We start from the raw sequence: 19,664 nt of genomic DNA on the forward strand, positions 1-19,664 counted from the left end.
CTGCTTGGGATTCTCTCTCTGCTTCTCTGTATCTCCCCTGCTCTCTCTCTCTGTCTCTCTCTCTCTGTCTCTCTCTCTCTCTCTCTCTCAAAATAAGTAAACTTAAAAAAAAAAAAGAGTAAACCATGTATTTTAGAATATCAACCTAGAACAACCCATGTCAAGATAATCTAGTAAACATACTGCTTTAAAAAAAACCAAAACAAGAGAAAAGGTCCTTTGGGTATGTAGACAAAAAGAGAAAAACAACAGAATTAGGTTGTTCTCAGACTTTCTGACAGAAACACTTTATGCCAGAAGAAGAATGGAATAACATATTTACGGGACTCAAAGAAAAGATGTGAGCCTGTATTTTTTAAGTCTAGGAAAATTGGCCTTCAAGTATAAAGAACACCAACTATTATTAACATGCAAGAAGTCATGGGAGGAAATATTGTTCCCATGAGCTCTTCCTAAGAAATATCCTGAAGAGTGAGCTTTCAACACCAAAAATAACCAGGGAAAGAGAAGATGAGCCTGTAATATCCCTAGGCAGTAGCAAGGAAGCTATCAAAGATTGGGGCCACGTCAGAAGGACTCAGGAGCCAACCTAAAGATGATCCTAGTGGTAAAAACTGGGACGATTTGAGGTTCAGAAATGAGGGTTGTGAATATGTTTAAATCCATGACCTCTCATGATATGAAAAAAAAATTATTGGTTACCATCTGAGGTTAATGGAACACCAATTTGTTACCTTGAAAGTAGTCAAAAAAGAGTCAAGTATTTATCCTGCCTTTCTTATGTGAACTGACTACTGGATAACCATGTAGTAGATGATGGGAAGAATCTCCTAAAATTTTTCCACTCAACAAATGAAAATGAAATGAGAGAATTAAAATATTACCATTTTTACAATCTCTGTTTATTTAATGGATCCAAACGGTGAGTGACAATGACTGCAAACATTAGAAACTGGTGAAAACCAGATATTATGTGCTTCCTGATGAAAGAGCATCCCACCAAATGGATTGAATCTCAATTTTTTCAAGCCTCTGAATCCAGCTGCCAACTTGCAGGAAATTCAGAGGACAGTGCAACGTGTTCACTTGTATCGTGAGTATGCAGTCAGCAGAATCCATACTGTGGAAACTCCATAGCTCATCTGGCCCTGATTTTTTTTTTTAATTTTTAAAATTGAAGTAGAGGTGACATGCAGTGTTATATTAGTTTCGGGTGTACAACATAGCAGTTTGACAGGTCTCTCTATTGTAGTATGCTCACCATAAGTCTAGCTGCCATCTGTCACCATACAGAGCTATAACAGTACCATTGACTGTATTTCCTATGCTGTACCTTTCATGCCATGACTTACTCAGATCTGGGTTTTTTAATGAATAAATTGTAAAGTAAAGAAAAAGATGGAGGGGGACATAAATTACATGTAACTTAAAAGACCTATGAAATTTTTAAAAATGGGAAAGAATTGACTATATTGACCAAAGTCATACAGTGGGGTAATGAAATCATAAAGCAAAACAAGGAAATAATTACTATAAGGTCAAGATAGGTTTGTTTACTTTTGGAAGAATGGAAGAAGTTCATGGAGGGCCTTCTGGGGTGGCTAGAAAAGTTCTTTTTTTGATCTGGGTGGTAGTTGTAAGAGTGTTGTCTTTATAATAACTAATAAACTATTTGTTTTGTGTAATTTTCCAAATATGTGTTTTATTTTACCACAAAAAGATTTTTTTAAAAATTTATGAAAGAATGACACTATGCCTGCTACCTTTATTTTAACTTTTCATTATGACAATTTTCAAACATACGGAAAAGTTAAAAGTACTGTGTATGTAATGCCAGTATACTCATCACACTGTTTTATAGCTAGTTTTTTTGTTCAATAATACTTAATAGAGATCTTTCTAGATAACTATATATAGAACATCCTCACTTTTATTTTTTTATTTTTATTTTTATTTTTTTACGTTTATTTATTTTTGAGACAGAGAGACAGAGCATGAATGGGGGAGGGTCAGAGAGAGACGGAGACACAGAATCTGAAACAGGCTCCAGGCTCTGAGCTGTCAGCACAGAGCCCGACGCGGGGCTCGAACTCACGGAGTGCGAGATCATGACCTGAGCCGAAGTCAGATGTGCAACCGACTGAGCCACCCAGGCGCCCCTCCTCACTTTTAAATAATGCATAATACTCCACCGTAGAGATGTAATTCAGTTTCCTATTGATTTTTTTGTTTCTGATTTTGTTCCTAGTAGAAATAATGCTTCCAGTATGACCTTATGACACATCCCTAAAATTTGCCATCACAGGGTACTCTGACATGCTGAGTGTACATGGTTGTGTGTTGTGTATGAACAACGGGAGAAACCAAAGATGAAGCCTGTATTGATCAAGACATTCCTGTGTAACCCAGGGAGGGCAGGGAAGAACTTGGTTCCCCACAGTGGGATCCTCACATAGCAGCATACCTCCCCTGGATTGATTGAGGTTTAATCCCAACGGCTCTCCTGTTATCTCATTTTGACTGTTGTGGGTATAATTCATGTATCATTTATCTATTACCGCAGTAATGTTGTATGATGAACCACCGCAAAATTCAGTAGCTTCAGCAATAGCCGTTGGTATCTGCAGGATGGCCGAGGGATGCTCACGGTATCTGCTCGGCTCTCTCATGGTCCTGCAGTTAGCTGCGGGCCCAGCATGCAGCCCTTGGCAACACTCTTCCATGTGTTTGATGGGCAGCTGGCTTAGGCCGGTCTAAGATGGGCTCGGCCAAAAGGATTCATCTATCTTACCTAAGACTCCAGCATCCTTCCGAGAGGCCAACCTGGATGTGTTCTCATGGCAGTAGCACAGATCTTAATCGTTTTTCAAGGGGCTGGAAGTGGGCCATGCTTTTCAAGCTTCTGTATCATTCTATTTGCCAACCTCCTAATGACCAGAGCAAGCCACACAGCTAGGCCATAGTCAGTGGGAAGGGGCTACAAAGTTAGGGGGCAGAGGGCAAGGATACAGAGAGGTGTTTAATTGAGGCCATTGATGCAGTCCACCCTCCAAAGCCATCCAGCAGCATATTTTAAATTGGTACTTCTTAGAAGCATTAAATATTGCTGTTATTTCTAAACTGCAGGTGTCATGCCTTTGAAGTGTGAAAAATGGGGGTCAAATATATTTTTGGAGAAATCATAAAGCTTTTGCTTCATTTAAAAAAATTATTGTTAAGAGTTATAAAGGTAATTCATAAATGGAAAAGTCTACCTTTATTCTGTTTTAAAAGTATTTCTTTTCCAATTTTGGTATTTTCCCCCCTGGGATACATTCCAGGAAACAGAGTTTTCTTTGTGCATATTTTTTGATAGTGTTCTTGGAATTGGTTTTAAAATCTGGCACTGAGAACACCGAATCAAGTAAGATAAAGAGCTAGAATCACAAATCAGTGTCCTTACGGGTTTTTGTGTAAGATATGGACATTAGAGATAGGATTAGTCCCTGCATCTTTATTGCTGAGAACTTTTTTTCTATTTTAAGTTATGTAAGTGGAGGATTTAGGCTTTTCCAGAACAGTGATTCTTAACAGTAGATAATATAGCTCCCAGGTATGTGGATGGCAAGAAATTGTTACTAGTAATCAGATCTCAAAACTTTTTTTAAAAAATCAAGTTATTTTCATTGAGTGAAATATGGTATGCCATACCTCTACTTTCTTCTCTGTGGAAATACAAAATACTAAAAATAAAATTTTGCCTATGCATATACTTACTAAATACTCTTCATTATGTATGCATCATAAAACTTTACACACTTTAGTTGTTTAATGGAAACTGTGTGTATTGTATGCAGTAGGCAATTTAAAGGATTTTTCAGAGTTCGACTGTGGAGTCATCTGATGCAGCTGTTCCAAATTATAGATCTGAAAATAGAGATTAAAGTTCTTTAGGGAAAAACATTTGAAACCTTAAAGGATGATTGAATCAGTATGAATTTAGAGATAGGTCCCATCCTAGAGTGCAATGTCTACTTTAAAAGTATTTATCAACGAATCCAACCTTGTATATTTTCAGGAGGGTTAAGCGACAGTTTTTTGACAGCCCTTCCTATGCTTGGCAGGTTACAGTAATGACTTCAGTAATGGCAGAAAGAAAGTTCCCATTATAATTGTAGTTCTTCGCTCCATTCTTGGACTCCGTTTATTATTTATGAACATTTTCACAGAGGGCAGGACGGGGCAGGGAGGGAAGAAAGAAGACGTGGGCCACCAAAGTTTGCCGAACACTTACAATGGGTGTGAAAAGATCCCTAGGACACCTCCCTTTCTTTCAGAAAGCTTACAGCCTTGTTGAGAAAAGAGGTCATATGTGTAAGAAAAAATAATATCTGCCAGGCACTAAGCAAAGCAGGCAGGCAACCTGCTGTATCTCATTTGATCCTCGTAGTAACTGTCACATGGATGGTAACCACAATTTGCAGTTGAATAAGATGTGCTTCAGACCTGAAGTACTGGTTCAAGATCATATAGGACCTCAGTGTCAGAGTTAGGAAGTGGAGAGATAACTCTGGGCTGACATTATAACTTTCACAGCTGGGGAGGCTGGAAGTGTCTACAGCACAGTGCCCCTTAGGGACTGTGGAAGGAGGCCCCCTACTTGCATTTCTGGGTGGAGACCAGGGCACCCTGTATAACAAAGAATATTTCACTCTGCAAAGCGTATGAACACTGTACCAAATACTCAGGTAGGCAAACAGCATGTTTATAATTGCAAGAGCCTAGAAGTTCCAAAGTATTTTTTATGGCTTTAATATACACTATATATTCTAGAAGTGGAAAGTCCTTCTAATTGTAAGATGACTTGTATTTAACATTTTTTGGAATTTTCTTAGAGTTGTTCAGCGTTTTGAAATTGCTGTTGTTGACAGCAGTGCAGAACATGATTTCTGGGTTGACAACACAGCACATGCCTGGCTCAGTTTGTATTTATAGTTGTTGCACTCACAGCAATCTACCCATAGATCATGACTGCTAGTGTAGTTGGGCCTGAGATTTGCTTATTGAATTGTATCTCTCCTTTTATTTCTCCTTTTCTGGAATTCATGTGTATATATAGTCTACTTATCTATGAATTCCACTTCAAGATAGTAAAGGGACCTTACAAAATAACTTGTTATAGCAAGGGATTGTTTCTGATCAGATTACACTGGGTTAGACTTTTCAGGAAAGTAACTCTCTGAAGGCAATGCAGGATTTAAGTAAATGAGAGGTTCTAGAATCAATTGGGTATTAGATTGTCAAGGGTTAAAAGAACTTTATTATAGAGGTTGGGTTGGGATTCTCCCCCTCTCTCTCTGCCCCCCACCAAATAAGTAAGCATAAAAAACCAATTAGGTAGTTCAAAGAAAATTTTATCAAGGATGCAATACTTAAGCTGTATCTAAATGGATGAACACAAGGAAGTTTTCATTTTTTTCTTGAAAAAAGAAGTATTACACATAACTTTAGCTTACTTGGGAATAGTTTCTCAACCTTATAGTTAAAAAGATCAGGCAGTGAGAGCAGGAAAAGATCCCAGTTTTATTCAGGGTTGCTGAAAGCTGGCTGGGACTCCCCCATTGCAGATGGTAGTTGTGTTGGGCAGTGCCCTCTCTGCCCACAGTTTTCTCATCCCTCAGACCAAGGATGGTAACTTGCTCTTGCTGCTTCTGGAGTCTGCATTACCCCTTATGGTTTTCCTACCCTGCCGACCTTTTTTGAATAATAGTACCTAAATTAAACCCACCTCAGGTTATTCAATTTGATTGTATCATCTCTTCCCGACTTGAAACCTGATAGGTACAGTGTGTAATTAAGAAAAGATAAAATATACAATAAAAATAAGGGGGAAAAGTTTTTATTCTAAATTACAAACACAGTATCACAGATAAAAAGAATAATCAGTAACACAAGTGGAACACATTAAGGGCATGATTAGTGTGAGAGATGGCATTCTTGGTCAGAGGCATATTATATTGACAAAAATGAAGACATTGAGGTTTGGATTGTTATGATAGGAAAAGGTGAGGTATATATAAAAATTTGAATTTACTTATTTATATCCCATGGGAAAAAAGCATATAATCTCATACTGAACCAAATACAAGTGGGTATTTAACTTATATACTTATTCATTTGTTTAATAGTGCTTCCATGATTCCTGCTTCGGGACGTTCTTCTGTGGTCCTTTTGGACATTTTTTGGGCTTTCGTGGCATTATCACAAAGCATATGAGTGTTATGGATTTTCATTAATGGGACACGTGAAAACGCTGCTGGAAGGGAAACTCTGGTTACTAGATTGTTTCACTTACATAGTTTTATGCTTTGTTTTAAGACCTCAGCTGTATTGAGGCGCCTGGATGGCTCAGTCGGTTGGGCATCTGACTCTTGATCTCGGCTCAGGTTGTGATCTCACGGTTCACGAGTTCAAGCCCCGCATTGGGCCCTGCACTGGCAGTGCAGAAGGAACCTGCTTGGGATTCTGTCTCTCCCTTTCTCTGCACCTCCCCCTCTTGTGCTCACTCCCTCTCTCTCTCAAATAAATAAACTTAAATAAAAAAAATAAAATCACAGCTGTATTCTTAACGTGGAGCTTGTAGTGGCCTACGCAGGTCTCTGGTGTCTTTGAACTCAGTATGTGATTTCGTGGAAGCAGAGACACTTGTTCTGAATGCTAGCAGACCTTCCCTCGCTTTACAGCTGAGGTGACATTTCTGCCTGTCTTTGCTTTTATGGAAAAGGTAAATAATATTTTGATTAGGGCATTGTCTCAAACTCTGTCTGCATTCCCTAGATCAGTGCTTCTCCAACAGAAAAGTAATGTGAGCCATACATGTAATTCGAAATTCTCTAGTAACCACAATTCCAAAAAAAAAAAAAAAAAAAAAAAAAAAAGGCAAGGGGCGCCTGGGTGGCTAAGTCGGTTAAGCATCCAAGTTCTGCTCAGGTCATGATCTCGCAGTTTGTGGTTCTGAGCCCTTCGTCGGGCTCTGTGCTGACAGCTCAGAGCCTGAAGCCTGGTTCGGATTCTGTATCTACCTTGCGCGCTCTCTCTCTCTCTTTCTCTCTCTCTCAAAAATAAACATACGTTTAAAATATTTTAATAAGTAATGAATAAGGGCAAAATTAATTTTAACAATATGTTTTATTTAATTCAGTATATCCAAAATATCATTTCGACATGTAATCAATATTTTAAAATTACTAGTGAGATATTTTACTTTTTATCATGCCAAGTCTCCAAAATCAGTGTGTTTTACATTTCTAGTACTCAACCGGGATGCAGAATTTCAGTAGAAATACTCAATCTGTATTAGATTTCATAAAATATATTGTTGAAAAAGTAGATTCACCTACCCAAGAAGTTTCCTTGAAGAATCAAGTGTCAATTTCTAAGTTTAGATTTAAATTAATTATAATTAAATAAAATTAGGCATCCCTTAGATGCACTAGTCACCTTTCCAGTGTTACTAACTTCTGTTGCTTCTAGTGGCTACCATGTTGGACAGCACAGCTACAGATAATTGTTAAAACCATACTTGTTGTGCGTGGGTGGCTCAGTCAGTTAAGCAGCAGACTTCGCCTCAAGTCATGATCTCACAGTCTGTGAGTTCGAGCCCCACGTCAGGCTCTTGTGCCGGCAGCACGGAGCCTGGAGCCTGCTTTGAATTCTATGTCTCCCTCTCTCTCTCTGCCCCTCCCCCAGTCACACTCTTTCTCTCAAAAATAAATAAAAATTTAAAAAAATTAAAAAAACATACTTGATTACTTTTATATTTCTCAGGTTATTCTTTATGCAGAATTAGCCCATTCCACAAAGTCACTGGAAACCGTTACTAGTTTAGGTTTATTCATCAAGGATATAAATGCCCAGGGAAACTGCATGTTTGTGTATTCCTGGGGCCAGGGAATGCCTTGCATGTGGTAGGTGTATAATGTTTACTCAGCTAAATCCTGTTTAGTCCTCAAATTGCAACTTAAATTATACTTTCTCGGGTAACTGTATACTGATTCTCCAGTCTAATATCCTTTTTCTTATACACCGATATGAATAATTTTGTGATTAATGTCCATCTTCCTGACTGGTCTGTCTATAAGTTCCATGAGAGTGGGGAATGGTGTTTTCGTCACTGAAGTATCCCCTGCTCCTAGCATAACCCATGCACATATGGAATAAATGTTGGTCAGATAATAATAGCATAGGACCATTTAAAATATGAAGTGATTATCTGAATGTCAGTTCATACCTTTATAGAAGTTGGAGTTTGTTTCAAGTTGGGAAGAAGGAATATTTTTTTTTTATTTTAAAGATTAGATGCACTGAAAAGTATGCAGATTCTTAGTGTTTGTTCAAGCCTTTTTACTCCTCTAAGTATGCCTCTTCTTATCTTTCTCTCTGTTTATTGATATTCATTTTCTTAAAATAGCTGTCACTTCACATCTGTCTCTACTTATAACTTAAGGTGCACTGAAGACAAAAACTTAAAAAAAAAAAAAGAAAATTGTAAAATACTTTTCAGGAGCTGAGAAAGGCATAGGACAAAAGCAAAGGTACATAAAGGCAGCATGTTTTGCTGTTTCAGGACAATTTAAAATAAACCCACCCTTTTAATTATACCAGAGTAATGAGCCTTACACACAATATGTGGAAATATAATTAAAAATGTATTGTGGGTCAGTAGACCAAGTTGTCAGGTCATTATCTGAATCATAAAGTTGGGGGTAATGCCCATTAAAGGTTACTAGTTTGGAAAGGTTAGAATAGACTTTAGTCTTCACAATATAAAGTTGTACAATTTGAATAATGCTTTAGAAAACCACCAGCATTTGACTTTTTCACGAAACATCTCACAGAACTATAATGAGCATACAGAATTTTGCACGTGAGGGTAGAGCTTGGTGAGCTTCCATTATCCAGATCAAGAAACAGCGCTTAGTATCATAACGTCCCAGAGGCTGCCCTCCTGCTTCTCCCTTTTTCCTGCTCTCCAGGGTAAACCACTGTCCTGACATAGATAAGTTTTTCCTGTTTTTGTACTGTATATAAATGGAATCTTACAGTATCTTCATTTGAATTAATATAATAGATTATCATTCCAAGTGATATTCCTGATAGCTCATTGAAAACAAGGTCTGTTTTCAGTTTTCCTTATTATGTATCTAATTTGGTAAACTGGCAGTTTACCACTGTGTCTAGTTCTTTTTTTATTCCTTAAAGAAATTTTCTGTGTAGATGCTTGTGTGTGTGTGTGTGTGTGTGTGTGTGTGTGTGTGTGTGTGTGTATGTATTTACTTGCATATATATATATGTATATGCTTTTCAGGTTTTTACTCAAATGCAATTTTGCCCTGCTGCACATGTTATTCATCTCATAGTGATATTTCTTGAGACCCTTTCATATCCGTTCATGTCGATCGACTTTGTTTTTCCTAATAGCGGCACGGTACTCTGTTGTACGGATGTATCATAATTTAATGAACCAGATGTCCACTGAAGAACAGTTAGTTACTGATCTTTTGCTTTTAGAACAAGAGTCCATGTAAGTTTATCTGTAACATAAATTCTCAAAAATGCAGTTGCTGTACAGTGGGGTCCATGCATTTTAAATTTGCTCAGATATTTCTAAATGGCCCTTCAAAAAGTTTTGCCGGATTTTAATCCCATTGGCAAGTTTTGAAAATTCCTTTTTCCAGTGTTGTTGTTTTAGGTTATGTGTTATCAAGCTTGTTAATCTTTGCAGGCCAGTAGAGGAAAACCAATGAGTCCTTGTTATTTAAATGTGCATTTTCTTTACTTTTGAGTGAGGTTAGTTATTTATGTGTTCATTGGATATTTGTGTTTCTCTGGGGACTTGTCCTGTCCTTTGCTTATTTTCCTATAGGCTTGTTTATGTTTTTCTTAATAATTTCAAGGTGATCTTTCTGTATAAATGAAATTAGCCCTTTTAGTCATAGTATTATTTTTTTTTCAGTTTTTTTTTTGGTCTCTGTTGTGTTTATAGTCATTTTTTATTCCCAAACAGAATGTTTAGATTCTTATGTGGTGAAATGTACTAGTTTTTTCCTTACTGCCTTCTGAATTGTGTGTTTTTAATGAGAAAAAGCAATGGAAAGTTGAGACACGTACATAGATAGATAGATAGATAGATAGATAGATGATAACTCTAGTCTGGCATGGAAAAAAAATCTCAAGAAATGTTCACGGAAAATGTGGTTAAGCAGAAATTCAAATTTCAGTCAAATGTGTTGTGATCAACTATAAATAAGCACAAATTTTGATATTATCTGCCAAAAATTAACATTTTTGACAGCTTTTGGAAGAATTTTCAATGCTATGCTTTTTTTCTTTTATGCTTTGTTATTTGGGTTTTAATTTCTCAAATGATCCCTCTTTTCAGATTTCAAATTATAACCTATTTCCTGCTCCACTGCTGGCGTCCAGTGATCCATGTCAGAAGTACTTCCAGGTCAGACACACTTTCACGTTTTTCAGTGCAGAGAAGCAGTTGAATATTAAAATTTTAACAAATATCTATGATAGACGGTTTGTTTTGATGTTAAACATGGTTTGCTAAAATGACGTTTGCTTTTTATTGTTCACTCACGTAGTGGAAAAGTGGATCTTTAAAATAAGATAGAAGAATCAATTGGACCTACCTGTATTCGTGTAGTAATTGCATGACTCTAGTAATAGCATAATGTAAAAATATTTTAGTTGATTATAACAGGAAACTAAAACTATGTCAAATTTTGCCATCTAGCATTGTACTCGATAGCCTGTGAACAGTTACGTATGAACAATGAAGTGTCAGTGGTGAGTCTCCATAAACAGCATCTTGGCCATTGTTGGGTTTGTCTAGAATAGAGCTCCCCGATTCAGTATTCTCCTTGATCTATGCTAATTAAATTCAGTCCTTAAGAAAACCACTATAATTTTATTGTATATCCGTTTCTTTGTGTCATGACGGATGCTAGTCCACACACAGTGTGGTGTGGGATTTAATTCTTAGCCTCACAGTAGTATAATAAGGAAGAAGCAATTCCGATAACATTTTGTCTTTTTTTTTTTTTTTTTTTTAGTGTTTGTTTATTTTTGAGAGAGAGAGAGACAGAGCACAAGCAGGGGAGGGCAGAGAGAGGGAGACACAAAATCTGAAGCAGGCTCCAGGTTCTGAGCTGTCAGCACAGAGCCCAACGCAGGGCTCAAACCCACAAACTGTGAGATCATGACCTGAGCCGAAGGCGGACGCTTAACCGACTGAGCCACCCAGATGCCTCTCGATAACAGTTTGAATTAAACATAGGATAAGATTGCAAGTGAAAGATGAATCTGACAGAATCCATATTTGTTAGGATACAAACCACTCTGTAAATTCTGAGTTTTTAAGTAAGTAGATTTAAATTATGGACAAATAGCTATTAAAGTCCCTCAGTTCTGTAAACTCCTAATGTACATCCGAGCTGTTTTCTCTCTTACATAACACTGCATGTTCTGTTTCAACAGAGAACTAAAATAAAACATAATAGAGTAAACACTAAGCTCAGTAGAGGTGTATGAGTGACAGGTAGTATCCTTTTTATACAAAACAGTCAAAAACCTAAATTCACACAGGAAAATTAGGAACTCAGAGCTAATTTTTAGAGGCCATCTAATCACACTGTGATAATTTAGGGGCAGGGAGTAGGTTTTCTTGTAAATACATGTTTGAATAGGCATATTAATTTTGGAAGATCATGGCAAATAGATGTGTCCTTTTAAAAAAATACAGTTTAAATTGTTGAGAATGATCCTAGGGCTTCTTCAATATTTAAAATCTTTTAATGCATTGCAACATAGGCTCGGTATGGAAACTGTAAGAACAAAGCTAGCAAGTATATAAAATGATGTGTTTTCTTCTAAATGGAAGTAAATTAATCAAATAACTTCTAGGAATTTCTAATTGTCACTTATATTTTATTATGCCAGTGTATTCATTCTTCCTAATGGTACTCAAATTGCTTTTGTTCATCGGTAGTTATATAAGAGATAATGACCCTGTTACCCAGCACGGTTTTTTAATGACAGCTACTACTATCATGCAATGGTATAGGATGTGACACATTTTACAAGGAAAGCAGTGTTCTTATTTCAGTGGAGTATAGATTCCAGTCATTTTTTTACTTGAAAATTCAGATGGCAGCTAATTTGGACCAATTAGCTGGACCAATAACTGGGACAAGGTAGCCTTCCATCCCATTTCCTGACTCCCGGGAGCTATGACTAGAGGGAATCTTTTTTTTTTTTTTTTTTAATGTTTATTTATTTTGAGAGAGAGAGTGCACAAATAGGGGGAGGGGTACAGAGAGAGAGAAAGGGAGAGAGAATCCGAGCAGGTTTCATACTGCCAGCGCAGAGCCCAACACAGGCTCAATTCCACGAACTGTGAGATCGCGACCTGAGCCGAAGTCGGATGCTTAACGGACTGAGCCACCCAGGTGCCCCAACAAGGAACCTTTTAAAAAATAAATATACCCCAGAACATATGCCATTATCTGCTTGGAAGAATCCCTGTTGAACCTTCAAGATTGAACTCAGGAGTCCCTTCCCAGGAGGTCTCAGCTGGCGGCATAGTCCAGGAGTCTGCCATTGTATCATGCTCCCTGTTGGAATTGACTTGAGGCCCAGCTTTTCAGTTCCTGGGTCATTACTTTATCACTCACCTGCTTTTTCCCACCTAAACCAGTATTCCTAAGCGTGATCATTGACCACATTCATCGGAGTTGGTCATAAAAGTCTAGAGCTATATTTACAAAATACATTAATCTTCCAAAGACGTTGAGGCTTTTCTAAACAATGAAAATGGTTTAGAAATTGAGAAGGAAAAATATCCTTGGGATAAGCATATACTGTCTCAGTGTGTCTGCTTTGAAGGTCATAATTCTTATTTGAATACACATTCTGATTTGTGTTTCCAAAATGACTAATCTTCACATTTGCCAGTGGTGATATTGGAATGCCAGGTTTTCCCTCATCTGCAGTGCCTTTCTCACCTTGATCCACTGCCGGACTCCTACCTACTGTTTAAGACCCAGCTTAGCTGTGATTGTTTTGGAGAGTACCTTCCTTTAACCTCTTTCCTGTGCAAATACCTTTTTCTCATACGTCTCTCTGCCTACTTTAGCCATTGTGAGTCTATTTAATAACTTTATCTTCTCATTGCCTATTCTGACTTTTTAAAAAAAATTTTGTTTAATGTTTATTTTTGAGAGAGAGAGAGAGAGAGAGAGCACAAGTTGGGGAGGGGCAGAGACAGAGGGAGACACAGAATCCGAAGCAGGCACCAGGCTCCGAGCTGTCAGCACAGAGCCCGACGTGGATCTCAACCCCACGAGCCATGAGATCATGACCTGAGCTGAAGTCAGTTGCTCAACCAACTGAGCTACCCAGGCACCCCTGACTGAGTTTCTTGAAGAAAAGTATCTGGTACATCTCTCTTGAGTCTCCTTAGTTCCACTGGGGATTTTTAACAAAGTGAGTCCTCAGGCAATTAAGTTGAGTGGGCATGGGAAACTTTTAGGTGGGTAATACCTAAATCTTCCTGAAATCTTCCTTTTATCCTAGGAGCCCGGGGAAGCTGCCCTGTGAGTCAGCTGTAGGAAGCTGCTCCTTTGGCTTTAGAAACTTCCAAGGTTCTAATCCTGTGATCTCCCTGCCTCCATGACCCAAGCTGCCTCCTCATATAACCTTCACCTCTTTTGTTCATAGAGAGGTTCTTATCATTTTTGTCACATTGGGAGTTTACTTTCATGAGTAATTTCAGGAAACCAGCTTTATTTTGCCTCTCCTTCCTAAAAGAAAAAAAAAATCTGAGTTATTTCATTTCCTTACTACTTAGAAGTCTAGTTCAAAAGGCAACATTCCTCAGGGTAGAAGTATTGCTGTTAACTCCTCAGTGGAAATAAAATTGTGTAGCAGAAAGATGAAGAAGCTGTGAAGTTTCACTGAAGAGCAGGGCCAACATTGGGTTTCCTGGGGCCCATTTGTCAATTTCCAATTTTATAAGCGTGTCATGGGAGCAGAGGGAGAGCGGCAGGTTACGGAGAGGAGTTTCCTGTCATTACTGACAAAATTTTTCTTTGACAGATGCTTAGAGGTCTCAGTAAAGAGAAAGCAGAGCGGGTAGGCTTAAGTACAGATTCCAGCATGAGTTTGAATTAGGACGTCATCCAAGTTATGGGGTTACATCTCCGTGCTGGGATCTTTGTGACTCTAGGGTTCAGGAAAGCTTTGTTAATCGTGGAATTTGAGTAACGCTGGCTTACCTAATTTTTTTTAGGTCTCATAAAAAATACTCTGTTAATTAACTAAGGTGTTTTTTTTTTTTTTTTGAATTCCTAAAAGGAGAAGGCCAGTTTAAAGTGGTTTAAGCACACACACTCCAATCGATTGATTTTAATTCCCGAGAAGTCTAGAGGCATCATGTTTCAAGTATGTCTCGTTTTAGGGATTCCAACACTGTCGTTAGAGCTTCCCCCTTTCTCTCCATCTTACGGATCTGCTTGCTCATTTGTTAAGTTCATGCTAACTCAGTTTGCCTCTTCATGGTGACCCCTTGAAGTTCTAGACTTATATCTTCCAGTTCAAGAAAAAGAGCACCCCTCGATTAGCTTTGTGTGGGTCGCATGCTTTTCCTTGAGTCAGTCACCATAGCCATGGGGATTTGCTACTCTGACTGGCTGGGCCTGGGCCGTGCCCTCCACGAAGTATGGGGCAGCGTTATCTCTGCCTGAAACACGTGGGCTGAACCCGTAGGACCTAAGCTGCATGAAAGTAGGTGTTTTTATTTTGTCAGGTTTGCTCGCTGCTGTAACCTTAGCAGTTAGAACCGTATCTACTGCATGGTCATGCACACCAGAAGTTCTGTTTAATGAAGGAATTAGCATGTAGAAAGGTTGATTCCCCAAGAAAAATTGTGGGGCTGGTACCAGATAAGGAGACATCCATGCCAGTCTGTAACAGATGTTTCTCCATGTGGATGCAGAGCGATGGCAGTAATAATATTAGCTCTTGTCACACTCTGAACTCAGCTTACACCTAGCTCTAGAATAGGAAATGATCCTCCTGAATTGACGTGGAGCTTCATAACAGCATGATGAATAGATGTAGAAGTGATGGCAAAGTCTTGGGGCCCCGTCCAACCACCAGAAATCCAGGAGAAGCAGAACCACTTCTGTACTGAAGAGTCTCAGGGTTACTGGCATTTGCGTATCCAGTCCTCATTCATTTTGCTTATGTCGTGCACTGTCACATTCGTGGCCTTGAGAAGAGCAACTTGCACATAGCAGATGCTTGGTGGATATTTAGTTAACAAATGGGTGAATGGGTTAACGAATCAGACATTTATTGAGTACTCTTACATGCCAGTTTTGCGAAAGGTACTGGTGAGGTTCGGAAAATTTAAAAATGAAAGGGAGATGCAAAGCAAAACGACAGTGAGGTGCCACTTCATACCTACTTGGATGGCTATCTTAAGAAAGACACAAAAATGAGTGTTGGGGAGGTTGTGGAGAAATTGGAACCTTCATACACTGCTGATGGGAATGTAAACTGGTGCAGCTACTTTGGACAGCAGTCTACAAATCCTCAAAGGTCAAGCGTATTTCATTATATAACCAGCAATATAATATAAATATAATTGGCCGTTCTGCTCCTGAATGTACACCCAGAAGAATTAAAAACATATGTTCACACAAAAGCTTGCACATGAATGTTTGTAGCAGCATTATTTGTAATAGCTAAAATGTAGAAACAACCCAAATGTTCGTTAACTGGTAAATAGATAAATGAAATGTGGTCTGTTGATACAATGGATTATGATTTGGCCATAAAAAGGAATAAAGCAGTGATACATACTACAACATGGATGAACCCCGACACACTAAGTGAGGAAAGCCAGTCACAAAAGACCACGTGTCATATGATTCTGTTTATGTGAACTGTCTAGAAGAGGCAAGGCTATAAGGACAGAAAGTAGATTAGTGGTTGGCTGGGGCGGGGCGGGGGGTGAAGGAATAGAGGGTGACTGCTGAGTGGAGGGTTTCTTTTTGGGCTGATAACAGAATTCTGCCATTAGATTGTAGTGATGTATGTACAACTCTGTGAATTTGCTAAACACCCCTGAATTGTACATTAAAAGTGAGCTCTGTGACATGTAAATTATATCTCAATAAAACTATCCTAAAAAATGAACAAAACAGTCACCACCCTCAGGGAACTTACAGTTTAGAAGGAGAGATAGACATCTCAGTTGACATTTACAGTATAGAATAGAAGTACTGATACGAACAGGCTGTTACATCGCTAGCACAGAGGGAGGGCAGCCATCATTGTGCATAGGGATCAGAGAAAGGCTAAAGGAGCCGTGTTTTGAAGGATTTATAAAGGAGCTTTCAGGCGGGGGGGGGGGGGGTGTCTAGGGTGGGGCTAGGAGAGAGGAGGACAAAGAACATTCCAGGGCAGAGGAAACAGACTCTGTGCAGAGGGGGAACTTGAGAAGGGGTTGGCATTGTCAGGAAGGTAGATTGTGGCTGTGGTGTAGAAAACAGGGGGAGGTGCGGTGGCAAGAGATGGGACTGGAAGGGCAGATTTGAGACCAGCATAGGAGAATTTGAGGTGGCTTGTGTAGAGTGAGCTGAATTTGAACAGTAGGGAGCCAGTAGATGTTTTTAAGCAGGAGGGCTATGCGATCAGTTTGTTCTTAGAATGATACAGGGCAAAATGTGTCAGAGTAGACTGCAGAGCCGTTATGCTTAGAGATTTAGAAGGAACTGGTAAGTGATGATGAGGGCCTGAAAGCAGGTGTAGAGGAGGTGGGAAGGGGAAACCCGATTTCCTGGAGAAACACTTCCAGGAAAATGGGCAGAATTCAGTAGGTAAGAAACTCATGGAGGGCTGTTTCAGTGTTTCCAGTCTGGAAAATGTGGAGTAGCAATGTCTTGAATTCTCACTTAGGGCCTAGCCCATGTGTTGGTGGATTTAGCTCCATCCACACACCACCCCCGCCCCCAATTTAAAGGGAATATTAGACAAATTAGTTTTTGATCTCGAATCTGTAGTAAAATCAGGCAAAGATAAATGGAAGTGCCTTGAATGGCACTGACTTTTGAGTCTCAATATAGTATTAGTATCGGGGAAAGCAGGCTAAAATGTCCTACATGTAGAACAGATAGAGCAAAACGTAGGTGCGAGAGAGTGGTCCTAGGATAGAAGAGGAACATAGTCATCTTTTTACGTTTATATCCACAGAGCGCTAGTTTTTCTCCATAATTTTTAACATTTATATTACTATCGTGTTGCTGTTTCCCATCATACGTGATTCTCTTCTGTTCATTGTTACTACTGATGCAGGTGGTAAATAACGAGGAAGAGAGGAAACAGAGGAAGGCCCAGAAATAGGTAGCGGGGGTCACAGTGGTGACCGGAGCGCTGTGCCATGTGCACGAGAGCCTCAGCTGGGCCTGAATGCTGTTCAGACCAAAGCACGTACAACTTTGAGCTAGTAGGATGACAGCTGATGAGAAATCATGTCTGGCAGAGAAGTATACCAGTCTGTTCTGGGTCACAAAACAGACTTTTGACTCTAAATAGCCTTTTCTTCTTTAGAGAGTTACAGCAGAATTGAGCACGAATTTTCTTGAGCCAAGACTGAGGAGCAAAATAAGTTGGTCTGGATAGAATATTGAAATATTTTATTTTAAGATTCATTCATTCATTTATTCATTCATTTATTTTGAGAGTGAGATAGGGAGTGAGCAGGGGAGAGTTAGAGAGAGGGAGACAGAATCCCAAGCAGGCTCTGCACTGTCAGCACAGAGTCCGACACGGGGCCTGATCTCACCAACTGTGAGATCATGACCTGAGCTGAAATCAAGAGTTGGACACTTAAGTGACAGAGCTGCCCAGGTGCCCCTAAAAGATTTTATTTTAAATCATGCTTAGCTGTTACATGGGATAAAAGCTTGAGTAAAGATAGGCTTCTAATGTAAACATTTCTTGAGATGTTAACAAAACACTTGTTTTTTGTTTTTTGTTTTTTGTTTTTCATTTTATTCGATGGTTCCATAAACTTCTAATGAGTACCTACTGTGTACTACACTGCTGTTCTGGTTGCTGGAAGTCTAAAGCAGGGTGAATGATGCTATATAGAGACAAGTTGATGAGGGTTTGGGAGTGTAGGAGAAGGAGCCCTTGAATCTGCCTGGAGGAGCAAAAAGATGCTTCACAAATAGGTGATAGCTACCTTGAATCTTAAAGGTAAAGTAGAGTTTTTCCAGACAGGAGGGAAGGATGCCGAGAATGTGTGCAAGGACAAGGAACGTGGCGGGCGTGACCAGAGTGTTCCAAGTGCCTCTGAAATCATTAACTTGGATATATGTCATCTTTTTCTTCCAAGCCTCTCACTTCCTTGTTCCAGTGGTTCTAAGCCTTGGCCATACATTGGAGTCACCCAGAGAACATTTTATTACCCCCACTGTGCCCATTCCCAGACTGATTGAATCACGGCCTTTGAGGGTGTCTTTAGGGGTGGGCTTAGTCTTTTTTTAACGAAGTTTGTTTGTTTGTTTGTTTGTTTATTGTGTGAGAGAGAGGTGAGAGTTGCACACACACGTGAGCACAAGACTGGGGGAGGGGCAGGGAGAGAGGGAGAAAGAATCCCGAGCAGGCTCTACGCTGTCAGTGCAGAGCCTCATGCAGAGCTCGATCCCATGAACTGTGAGATCATGACCTGAGAAGAACTCCAGAGTCAGGTGCTCAACCATCTGAGCCACCCAAGTGCCCCTAGCCTTCTGTATGTTTTACAAGCTCCCCAAGGGTTGCGTGCGGCTGGGGTTGAGAACATTTCCTTGTTCCTGTGACTCCTGCTCCCTGACCTTTTGGAGATCTCTGATTCCTCCGCCTTTTCCTCCCAGCTCTCCACCCTCTTCCCAACTCTATTCCCTGCCCTCTCTGGGCCACACCCAGAGAGCATTCCTCATCTGCTCACTTCCCCACTCCTGCCACCTTGATCACATCCCCCTCTGTGACTGTTTCTTTGTTTTTCCCTCCCATTCTCTAGGTTGCCCTTTCATTTTGTTGATGGTTTCCTTTGTTGTGCAGAAGATTTGGGGGTTGATATAGTCCCACTTGTTTATTTTTGTTTTTGTTGCTTCACTTTTGGTGTCAAATCCAAAAAACCATTGCCAAGACCCATGTCAAGGAGCTTACTGCCTGTTTTCTTCTAGGAGTTTTATGGTTTTAGGTTCAAGTCTTTAATCCAGTTTGAGTTAATGTTTGTGTATGGGATAAGGTCATGGTCCAGGTTCATTCTTTTGCATGTGGCCGTCCAGTTTTCCCAACACCATTGTATTGAAGAGACTGTCCTTTCCCGATTGCTTATTCTTGGCTCCTTTGTCATAAGTTAATTGACCATAGATGCATGGGTTTATTTCTGGGCTCTCTGGTCTGTTCCATTGATCTGTGTGTCTGTTCTTATGCCATCAAACCTCAAATTTCTTTTAGAAAGTCACCAACTCTGTGTTTCTCCCACGTGACTTTTCTGGACTCTGTTTCTCTCCTTATGTCCCCTACCCTGCTTCCCCTCAGGGGAAGACTTTACTTTCACA

The 19,664-nt window shown here is 39.5% G+C and overlaps 1 protein-coding gene across 14 annotated transcripts in view; it reads left to right on the forward strand.

The window, feature by feature from the left end:
- Nucleotides 1–19,664, forward strand: part of APBB2 (amyloid beta precursor protein binding family B member 2) — a 397,886-nt gene that overhangs the window by 172,049 nt on the left and 206,173 nt on the right. For 3 of the 14 annotated variants that reach the window (XM_047855465.1, XM_047855464.1, XM_047855466.1), the window contains one exon: nucleotides 10,421–10,489. The exons of the other annotated variants lie outside the window; for them this stretch is intronic. In XM_047855465.1, the coding sequence (XP_047711421.1) occupies nucleotides 10,471–10,489 (19 nt within the window). In that variant the 5' untranslated portion in view covers nucleotides 10,421–10,470. The remainder of the gene's footprint in view (nucleotides 1–10,420; nucleotides 10,490–19,664) is intronic. 14 annotated transcript variants of the gene reach the window in all.

The sequence above is a fragment of the Prionailurus viverrinus genome, chromosome B1 (genome assembly GCF_022837055.1).
Source record: "Prionailurus viverrinus isolate Anna chromosome B1, UM_Priviv_1.0, whole genome shotgun sequence".
Taxonomy (NCBI): Eukaryota; Metazoa; Chordata; class Mammalia; order Carnivora; family Felidae; genus Prionailurus; species Prionailurus viverrinus.